At 41.7% G+C, this 11,393-nt stretch overlaps 1 protein-coding gene across 1 annotated transcript in view; it reads right to left on the bottom strand.

Annotated features, from left to right (window-relative positions):
* Positions 1-1,447: 1,447 nt before the first annotated feature.
* The window catches only part of RFC2 (replication factor C subunit 2), a 39,740-nt gene continuing 29,794 nt past the window's right edge, over positions 1,448-11,393 (bottom strand). Inside the window, exons 10-11 of the mRNA XM_082246815.1 lie at positions 4,285-4,398; positions 1,448-1,612 (exon numbers count right to left, since the gene is read on the bottom strand). Of these exons, the coding sequence (XP_082102941.1) occupies positions 1,505-1,612; positions 4,285-4,398 (222 nt within the window). The 3' untranslated portion in view covers positions 1,448-1,504. The remainder of the gene's footprint in view (positions 1,613-4,284; positions 4,399-11,393) is intronic.

Genomic DNA, 11,393 nt, shown 5'->3' on the forward strand with positions numbered 1-11,393 from the left:
GGTCCCTTCCATTGAAGAAGGGTCTATAGGTTCCACTCTACCAGACATACCTAGGGTAGACCGGACTGTCATCATAGTGGACAGCATTTCATCTTGCATAGTTTTAAAAAAGTCTTTCATCATTCCTGAAGTTTCCTTTCCTGTCAACTTATAAATGCATTTATAACAAAAGGGCTTGGTGTGGGAACTGGACAACTTCTCTGAGCAATTACCACACTTCTATAGACAACTGGCCCTTATAATGCCGTGATAGATGTAGCTTCTTGTAAACCGCTCAGGGACTCTGGAAGACAGGATACAAGATAGTATAAGTATCACTCTTCCTTAAATAACATATAACATGGGGACCGTAGAAAGAACATAGCAAGTTCGACTAAGGTCAGAGAAATGGGACAACTTCCAGGTACATTTAATGTCGGTAACCAGCAGACTTTAGGATGCATAGTACAATAAAGGATACATGTTCAGCACTTACCCTGTTCCGACCTGGTTTTGGTTGCCGACACCTGGACCTGCCTCTCCTCCTCCTTCCCCGGAGGAGGAGTCGTGGAGGGCTTCATTTCCCCAGCAGATATCCAAGCTCCGATAGCCTTGGATTCTGCTTTACCGCTAACCAGCGGTTCCGGCGTCTCCTCCACGTTCTTCTTCCTCTTCATGTCGCGCGCGTGTGACATTGCGCCGGAACTTCCGGTTTGAAGATGAAGCTTGAGAGCTGCTGGCGCCGGAGAGAAGACCTGGAGACACAATCACAGGTGACCGAGGGCTTGTGCATCAGTGGGCGACCTGTGAGTTCCCGGCGGGGATGGCAGGTAAAGCTCCACTCGTAAGGTCCCCCAAAGGGAACCCGTGGCTCACAGGGTACCTTTCGACTCTAGGAGTCTGCAGGTGAGTAACACGTAACCAACGTTTCTTGTAGGAAGAAACACAATCGAAACTGAGGGCTAGAGGGAAAGGTGGGGCCTTTTAACTAATCTTAATTGATTGTGTTTCCGGTAGTGAGGAGCCTCTCATCTCTCACTGTTGGGCCGTCCTGGAAGGTGAGGAGAGAAAACAAACTTATTTCACGTTTTCATCATGGGGCAAGGTTTGTAGAATTGAGGAGGAAAACATTATATTTATTCAGTTTTGGAATAAGGCTGTAACATAACAAAATGCACAAAAATTGAAACGCTGTGAATACTTTCCAGATGCCCTGTATGTCAGTGTGCACACTGGCCACCTGATAGTGTTTTCTGTAATTCTATTTACAAACTCCATTGCAGAAATAAAATGTCCATCACTCCACCACTCAAACATACAGTAGCAGTAAAGGGGGCAAACCACAATAAAAATGATAAAACCAAGAAACCAGAACATATGGCACAAAAGTAAATACCTAGCAGTAGATGTAAACAGAGGAGAGAAAAAAAGAAAAACCCACACACCTTTTTAGAACTTAATAGATATCCTTTATCGATAAAAAAAATAACAGGGAAATATTTATGACATAACAGTAGTACATCCATTAGCTTGTGGAAACTGCAGTCTTCTGACACAGACGTGCAAGGAGTCCAGCCATTTGTAGAAGAGAATTTACACCTTCTGAAACTTTCATGTGTGTGTAGCCAATTTCCTGCAATAAGTAAAATCTGTCAGTGCTCACATAGAAAATCAGCCCCTTGGAAAATACACTATATTGGCAAAAGTATTGGGACGCCTGCCTTTACACGCACATGAACTTTAATGGCATCCCAGTCTTAGTCCATAGGGTTCAATATTGAGTTGGCCCACCCTTTGCAGATATAACAGCTTCAACTCTTCTGGGAAGGTTGTCTACAAGGTTTAGGAGTGTGTTAGGAGTGTGTCTATGGGAATGTTTGACCATTCTTCCAGAAGCGCATTTGTGAGGTCAGGCACTGATTTTGGTCGAGAAGGCATGGCTTGCAGCCTGCGCACTAAATAATCCCAAAGGTGTTCTATCGGGTTGAGGCCAGTAAAAGTTCCTCAACCCCAAACTTGCTCATTCATTTCTTTATGGACCTTGCTTTGTGCACTGGTGTGCAGTCATGTTGGAACAGGAAGGGGCCATCCCCAAACTGTTCATGTAAAGTTGGGAAAATTAAATTGTCCAAAATTAAGAATCCCCTTCACTGGAACTAAGGAGCCAAGCCCAACCCCTGGAAAAAAAAAAACACATAATGGGGTTATGGTCTCCCCCCCCCCCATTAAATGATTTGGACCAGTGCACAAAAGCAAAGTCCATAAAGTCATGGATGAGCAAGTTTGGGGTGGAGGAACTTAACTAGCCTGCAGTCCTGACCTCAACCCGATAGAACTCCTAGAACTCCTTTGGGATGAATTAGAGAGGAGACTGTGAGCCAGACCTTCTTGTCCAACATCAGTGCCCAACCTCACAAATGCGATTCTGGAAGAATGGTCAAACATTCCCATAGATTATTAAACCTTGTGGACACCCTTCCCAGAAGAGTTGAAGCTGTTCTAGCTGCAAAGGGTTGGCCAACAGCATCTAAACAATTGTGAGTCAACTAGTTGGTATATATTTCTTTAAAGCAGTTCTTCATCCTAATATAAGTATGGGGGCAGCTACTGCTGACCATCATCCAATGGCTCTAATTTCTTCCTAATCCACTGACCCAGAAAAGGTATGCACATAACTGACCTCACTCATTTTTCTTATTGTCAGCAACTCACAAAATGCTATTAAACCCTACAATATTATAGCAGCTGCCATAGCACTTAGCTTGTATGCTGCTTCATCCTCTTCAAAATCTTGCATGACTTAATCAAGCTGGTCCCATAATCATTGCTGCAGGGTTCCCATTTTAGGGAGGCTCCACTGCATTGCAGGTTCCTATAGAACCACTCTTGCACATCTGCAAATACACAGCCTGAAGCCTAGAGACAGTAAGCCCAACCCACGCTTCTCTCCCTCCAAGCTAACTGATAGACAGCAGCTGAAGACTCTGCAGTCCCTTGTGTCTGGTCCCAGGTGACGTAGTCAGTGCACGCATTCTCAGACAAGAAGTTCAGGGAAGCTGTGCTGAAAAAGCAGGACTTTGGCTTTGGAAAGAGCAGGACAACGCAGTTTTGGACACAAAATATCAATACATTTACTAGGGAATGCAAATTTTCATTAAAAATGTATTGTTCTGAGGAGTTTAATACCACCTTAAAATATGGAAGCCACAGAAATCTAGCCAATGAGTATTGTCATAAGGAATTCAATAATGATAACCTATTTTTAGTATTAGTCAGAATTCATTTAAAGAAAAGCTTGCCCATCATACTTCAAAATTCAGTATTTTTTTTTTAAAGTCTGATCAACAAAAATGAACAAAATCCTGAAATGTAACAATGCAATGTGAGAGTCGACTGAAATAGGTAATTACGCTACAAAGTTTCAGCTCTCTTTTAAAAAGAGACACTTTCTTTTTATGTGCTCAGTGACGCTGATCCTGCACCGTTAACAGGCTCTACATCATAGGGTTGCTGAGTTGCACTGAGGACAGTGTGTTTGGTAGACACTTCAGCCTCAGTATCGCACCACCATACCTCCATAACTACTATCTGAGACAGAATTTCACAGACCTTAGTATCAACTCAAGATGAAGGGGTATTTTACCTTTAATGACTGCTAGAATTAATCTTGAACATGATACATACAAGCTGTTAAATAGGACTACCTTATGCATAGAAAAGATTATATGAATTTTACGGTTATGAGGCAACCACTGGCATTCTTTTTTTTTTCCTCCTTAGCATCCCTTTGGTGCCGTCAAGATAAAAGCATCCCGCACTTATAGGTTTTTGTGCCCCTAACATGCAGTGTAAGGCCCCTTTCACACATCGGTCCGTTTGTCCGTTTTTCATCCATCCATTGACGGAAGAAAAATGGACATCAATGCATTTCTATGTAAAAACGGATGATCATCTGTTAACATCCGTTTTCATCCGCTTCCATCAATGTCATTTTTTTGGAACGGATGAATGCCCTATTATTCATCCGTCAAAAAAAACGGATCGGACGAAAAACAGATGTAAACGGACAAACGGTCCGTTTCTCATCCATTTTTGCATTGGTAGTGGATGTAAAAAAAAACGGATACATTTTGACATGACTCAACTGAGGACCTGAACGGACCGTATGTGTGAAAGGGGCTGGTTTCTTCCTTCCCAAAAGACACCACACACAAACAAAAATTTGAAAGATCACCCAATAGCACGTTTACCCTCTCCTAGTGGGGGACAGGTCCTCAGTGCCTTGGTCCTTGTTTTTATATTTACCTTAATAAATTCCAGCTTGAGATATTCAGGCATTTGGAAAGTCTTGCACACACGAAAGATAATGCTGATAATGTCTTCTGGGGAGTAACCTAGTTTCCAGAGATGAGCCACTATCTGCAATAAATGAAAACCTTTAAACCACAAAGTATAATATATATTATACATACACACACACACATTATATATATATATATATATAATCTATACTGGGAAAGATATCCCAAAGGATAAAACCCACAGCTGAAACCTGAGGTGTACAGGTGGGTGCTGGGGTAGGAAACAAGGAGAGGAGGAAAACAAATGAAGGAGGGGGGGGGGGGGGGGAAAGGAGAAGAAGGGGGGGGGAAAGGAGAAGAAGGGGGGGAAAGGAGAAGAAGGGGGGGAGGGAGGGGAGGGGCGGAGAAAAGGGAACGAGAAGAAAGAGGAAGGGGCTAAGGGGAAGGAAAAGGGGGGGGGGAAGAAATAGAGGGGGACAGGGACAAATAGAAGAAAAAACAGGAAAGCAAGAAAAATGAGACCCGAGGGTCAGAAAAAGGAATGGGAGGGCTGGTGGGACTTTTAAGGTACCGGATAATTCAAAATAATAAAAGACATAGTTAAAAACTTAGAATATTTATTAACAAAACATTTTTAAAATCAAAGACCGACAATACAACATTGGTACATGTATTTTGACATATACAAAAGAATAAATAAGACGCGGGTAAGAACTTCGGACTATACCTGTACACAAATTACTCGGTGACAGACGGGTTTACTAACTCTCTAATTGTTTATCTCTCCGGTTATGCTGTATAGAAGTGCTTAACGGCTGGCATTACTCTCTCTGATCCAGTGATAGAAGTATAAAAGCCTATACCTGGGCCTTATTAGATTTTAAGCCACCCATCTTTACCAGAAAAGGCTTATCTACCATTCTGCAGGTAAAGCCCTTCCTTTTTTCCAACTTCCCATTGGAGAGATACCCTATAGATTCTGGATTGTAAGTATACTTATCTGACCACCATCCCAACAGATTAACATCCCATGTGGGGGTTTCCAACATGACCGCCATATATGAGCCCCCCTGCTCCTAACCTTGTCCATTTTTGACTATATGAATGTGTCTATTTTAGACACTGAATAAGGTATATATACTAGCTTTATATATAGGCTTTTTCTTTTTGCCTCCGTTCTCTTTTCTTCCCCCCTCCCCTTTTTGATGGTGGAGGCTTTTCCAGTTTACTACATCTATATCCCTATCTTGCCTTATATGCCCCTCCACATCGGCTGGGGAGACGTTTCTCTTGGGGAGTGCTTTCATCTGACTGGTCTGGTGGTGGATTTCTCTGTGGTGGAGGTTTCGGATGCATCTTGATGTTCCATATTGGCATGCACTTTATGTTTGATGATATACATATATGTATTTGAACCAATAACAAATGTTTGTTGTTGCTGTATTATACAGGCACTGTACATTGATATGTTCTTATCCCCCTGAAGAAGCGGTGCACTGTTGCCCGTGAAACATGTCGGGATTGGTCTGATTTTCATCATTGGACCTATTCATCCTCATCATCCATTTATTGCCTTGTGTCTTATATATTCTTCTTTTGTATATGTCAAAATACATGTACCAATGTTGTATTGTCGGTCTTTGATTTTAAAAATGTTATGTTAATAAATATTCTAAGTTTTTAACTATGTCTTTATTATTTTGAATTATCCGGTACCTTAAAAGTCCCACCAGCCCTCCCATTCCTTTTTCCGACCCTCGGGTCTCATTTTTCTTGCTTTCCTGTTTTTTCTTCTATTTGTCCCTGTCCCCCTCCGTTTCTTTCCCCCCCCTTTTCTCCTCTCCTTGTTTCCTACCCCAGCACCCACCTGTACACCTCAGGTTTCAGCTGTGGGTTTTATCCTTCGGGATATCTTTCCCAGTATAGATTATATACAGATTAGGGATGTGGTACCTTTTGTTTATAATTTTGTGATACAAACACATTCTCCATTTGAATATATATATATATATATATATATATATATATATATATATATATATATATATATATATACAGGGTTCATACACATTTTCACCAATAAAATTCCATGACTTTTCCATGACTTCACGTAAATATTTTTGACCTAATGTTTCATGAAAGGTCTATGTATACATGTTAACTAACGCACGCATGCTCTGAAACCGGTTACCACCCCATCTCTTTAATCCAGGACACATAATAATTACACAGGTTCTGAGGCTAATATAATGCACCTAAGGTGCCAAGTGAGTTTAATTACCACCTTAATCAGCCACAGAACCTGTGTAATTAATATGTGTCCTGGTTTAAAGGGATGAGGTGGTAACCCTACATGCAGTCCTTTTCCCTTTGTTTCTGGACCTGAATGAAAAGGGGGTAGGTGTAAACAGACACAAGTCTATTTACATCAGCCTGCCCATAGACCTGCATGGACCTCATGATCAGGCCTGCCTGAAAAAGAGACAAGACGACCCTGGTTGGAAAGGTTGTGTTAAAGGGCCCTAGGGGAGAGTTGTTGGGGGTGGTAAAAAAAAAAAAAAAGCAGCTCAGCTGCACATTTTTACTGCCCTCCAAATACAAGTGTAAACAAGGCCTTAGCAGAAGCATCTCACTATGTTTACAGTATGATCATTATGATGATCATAGTACAGTAGGTGCTATATGGCTGTACTTTATATGCCGATTCCGTGTCTGTGTGTTATATTCCAATACTGTGTCTGTAGTGTATATGCCGATACTTTGGCTGTAGTGTATATGCTGATAAGTATCAGCATATGCAGCCATATACAGTAAAGCCACAGTATCAGAATACACAGCCATATACACTACAGCCACAGAATCAGCATATACACTACAGCCACAGAATCAGTATATACACTACATTTACAGAATCAGCATATACACTACAACCACAGAATGAGTGTATACAGTACAGCTATTGAATCCGTATATACACTACATTTACAGAATCAGTATATACACTACAGCCACAGAATCAGCATATACAGTGCAGCCATAGTATCAGAATACACAGCCATATAATCAGTATATACAGTACAGCCATAGTATCAGAATATAACACATAGACACAGTATTAGTATATAAAGTACAGCCACAGAATCAATATATACAGCCATATAGAGTAGGAACACTGTTGCCTAATATGTTGGTACTGAGGCTGTAATGTGTAATCACTGTACCTTCCATGTCCTGCTGCCTGACTATGCATGCACGTGCACCCGCCGCTGGAATCCCCCCACCTGCTCCTGCAGCCACCTCTTACTCCTGCACAGACTCTTCAGAGTATCACTCTGCAAGGGAAAGGATGGTGGCTGCCATGGCCGGCCAGATCATAACTTCAGGATCAGGACATGCGGCGCCCGCTTTATCCACCTGCGCGCTGAAATTAAAGAAAAAAATGCCCTTACGGCTCTCACCTCCTGGGCCCCTCAAACCTAGTAGTAGTGGTGGTTCTGCGCTGCTCCTCCACAAGTCAATGTAAAGCTGCCCGCCTCCCTGCTGGGCGGATAGGGACCAAGCACAGCACTGAAGGGGCGGTTCAGCAGCCCTGGCACTGCCCCTGACTGCTATAGCCTACCTATAGGTAGCACCGACCCTGCTCTTATGCAGATAGACGCTTACACAATGTAAAATGTCATGTCACTGTAGAGCTGCACGATTCTGGATGAAATGAGAATCACAATTTTTTTTGCTTGGAATTAAGATCACGATTCTCTGCGTAACATCATCTTTTACATTATAAAAAAAAAAAAAAAAAAAATTGGGATAACTTTACTGTTTCATTTTTTTTTTTTATTCATTAAAGTGTATTAATTGCGTTTGAAAGACTGCTGCGCAAATACAGTGTGACATAAAATATTACAACAAACACCATTTTATTCTGTAGGGTCTCTGCTAAAAAAAATATATATATATATATATAAATGTTTGGGGGTTCCAAGTACTTTTCTAGCAAAAATACAGGTACTTATTTTAACTTGCAAGCAACAAGTGTCAAAAAAGGTTTAGTCTTTAAGAGGTTAAATTTCCCTCCTATGGGCAGACAGAAGGAAAAGATACATTGTATTTCATTGTGATTATAGTACTGAACTGGGAGACTGATGTTAATAAACAGGAGGCTCTTTTTTTTTTTTTTTTCTTTGAAAGCCGATCTCTGCTATCTCACAGCTATGTAAACAATGCAGCAAAGGTCATGTTAAGATTGTCGGGAGGAGAATGGAGATCGCGATTTTTTTTACTTTTAATCGTGCAGCTCTATGTCACTGTCAATAAAATAATTAAGCATCTGCTCCACAGCAGTTGTGCCTTTCCCAATTCCATGACTTCTCCAAAACCTTGTGGGATTCAGTCATTTTCCAATACTTTCCAGGCCTGGGAAAGTGTCATGTCAAAATCCCATGACTTTTCCAGGAATTTCATGACCGTACGAACCCTATATTATTTATATATATATATATATATATATATATATATATATATATATATATATATATATATATATATATACACACACACACAGCCTTGCGAACGCTATCGGCTTGCGCTGAATACACGGTCACAAGCGGCCGTATTAGGGCTGCACTCGGGAGGAATAAACCCCTCGCCTTTATTACATGTTTTTTTGCTGTTTTTTTTGCTTTTATTTGCACTAGTTTTGTATTTTTTTGCCCAATTGGGAATAAATTTAATTGAAGCTATCACACTATCTGGAGCTCCTTTTTTCTATATCCTTTTGGCACGAGGGGAGAGGAGAGAGAGGGGGATCCCACCATCTCATCCAACTGGAGTAAGCCATAAGGAGAGCCCATTTTAGCCTGGACTCAAGCTCGATTGGTCGTTGTGCTATAAGGCATACATGACCCCAAAATCTGGTAAGTGATTGAATCTTACCTCTGCCATGGTGACATAACTAGAAGGAATATTATTGAGTGGATTGAGCAAAGCCTTGGACAGGGGTGCCTTTAAGACTGAAAATACTATTTAAAAAGGAAAATGTTTGAGAAACACCGAACTAGACACAAATTTTATTTAAAAAAAAAAAAAAAAAATACAAACTTTTTTTTTTTTCTACTTGTCAGATAACAGTGTCAATTGGCTTCTTTTTTAATTTTTTGACAGCAGCAGCCGCTAGAGCTACACTGTATTTACACAGCAACTTCCCACCTCTAAAGGATAAGTATATCTTTACAAAAATATTAATTGATGCACATTTTTATGCAGGTAAAAGAAATGCATTTATTCGTTTTTTTGCAATGGACCTGTAAAGAATTGCACCCATGATCAGCAGATCGTGGGTGTAATGCCACGGTCCTGCAGAGTGTGTGTGTGTATCTGTCTGGCTGTACTACCGATACGGCCAGGCAGTTACACTCTGACAAGAAGACTTAATGAACCACCACATCACTGAACAGCGTCCAGTAGTTCATTAGGAACTACAGGCCAGCAGCCGCAAAGGCTTTTTGGACCCTGTAGTTTTCCCATTCACAGCAGATTGTGACAGCTAGTGGGGGGAGGGAAGATCTGACCACTAGCTGTCAGAACAGATAATCAGGGGCCGATGCCTGAATATGAGTGTAACATAGTAAACTTGTCTTTTAACCACTTCAGCTCCAGAAGGTTTTACCCCCTTAATGACCAGGCCATTTTTTGCGATTCGGCACTGCGTTATTTTATAAAACTAAAAACATTCCCAATAAAAAAATTTTTTTTATCAGTTTAGGCAAATTTGTATTCTGCCACATATTTTTGGTAAAAAAAATTCCCCAAAAGCGTATTTTAATTGGTTTGCGCAAAAGTTATAGCGTTTACAAACTACGGGATAGATTTTTGGACTTTTTTTTTTTTATTCGTAATGGCGGCAATCTGCAATTTTTGGCGGAACTGCAACATTGCAGTGGACAGATCGGTCCCCTAACTGACATTTTTGACACTTTTTGGGGACCAGTGACATCATTAATACAGTAATCAGTGCTAAATAATATGCAGTTACTGTATAAATGACACTGGTAGGGAAGGTGTTAACACTGGGGGTGATCAAAGGGGTTAATGTATGCCTAAATATGCTTACTGACTGTGTGGGGGAATGGTTCTGTGACAGGCACAGAGAGATCGGGGTTTCAGCTTAGCTGATGAAACGCCTGATCTCTCTCTGCCTATGTGACAGAAGACTCGCCCGTTTTGTTTACATAAGCAGATGGGTCTTCTGCCAGTTTCTCAGACGATCGCGGGAGGCCAGCGGCGATCGCCGCCGCTCCTCCTACGGCCCACCTCCCGCTGCGTCTAAACACAGCGCGGCTCCGGCGGCACGAGATTCCGTGCACAAAATCACGCAGATATACGTGATTTTGCGCAACCGAGGTGCCCTGCCACAGTATATCTGTGGTGGGCGGTCGGCAACTGGTTAAAATAAAAGCTGGAATTGCTGGCAAGTGGGAAGGGAGGCACCGAAGCAGAGCAGAAGGACTCAACATGCTACAAACGTTCTATATACTTTAAAAATGATTGTACACCATTACACATACCCAGTGAAGTAACTGGGCTCATGTGACCCACAGATTAAACAAATCCTTCTACATAAATTATGCCCGTTTATCCATATCTGTTCAAAGTGGAGACCTTATATAGCTTGTCTGAGCTTCCTGTGTTTTGTTCATATTTCACGTCTGAGGTACAACCACTTTAATGCCAGAGACTTACCTCCTTTCTGCCCAGGCCAATTTTCCGGATTTCAGAGCTGTCACACTTTGCAACACTGTACGCAAATGAAATTTGTACCCCCCCCCTTTAGACAGATAACACTTTGGCATTTAATCATTTCCCTACCGGGCCAATTCTGACCCTTTACAAATCACCCCCAAATCATACTTACCTAGGTGAATGTCCCACACTGGCTCTAACACGAAGAACCGAGTGATACAACACCGCCAATCACTCAGTTCTCGCAACTTTCTGAGCAGTCAGCAGCTCTTTTCTCTGGCTGCCCCCCCTCACTGGAGCGCTGGGCTGTAGAGGGGGTGGAAGCGGCCAGCTCAGGCTCTCAGCAGCTTGCTGAGTCAGTCCAGACTCCATTGT

Source organism: Pelophylax lessonae, assembly GCF_965119305.1.
Source record: "Pelophylax lessonae genome assembly, chromosome: 2".
Lineage (NCBI taxonomy): Eukaryota > Metazoa > Chordata > Amphibia > Anura > Ranidae > Pelophylax > Pelophylax lessonae.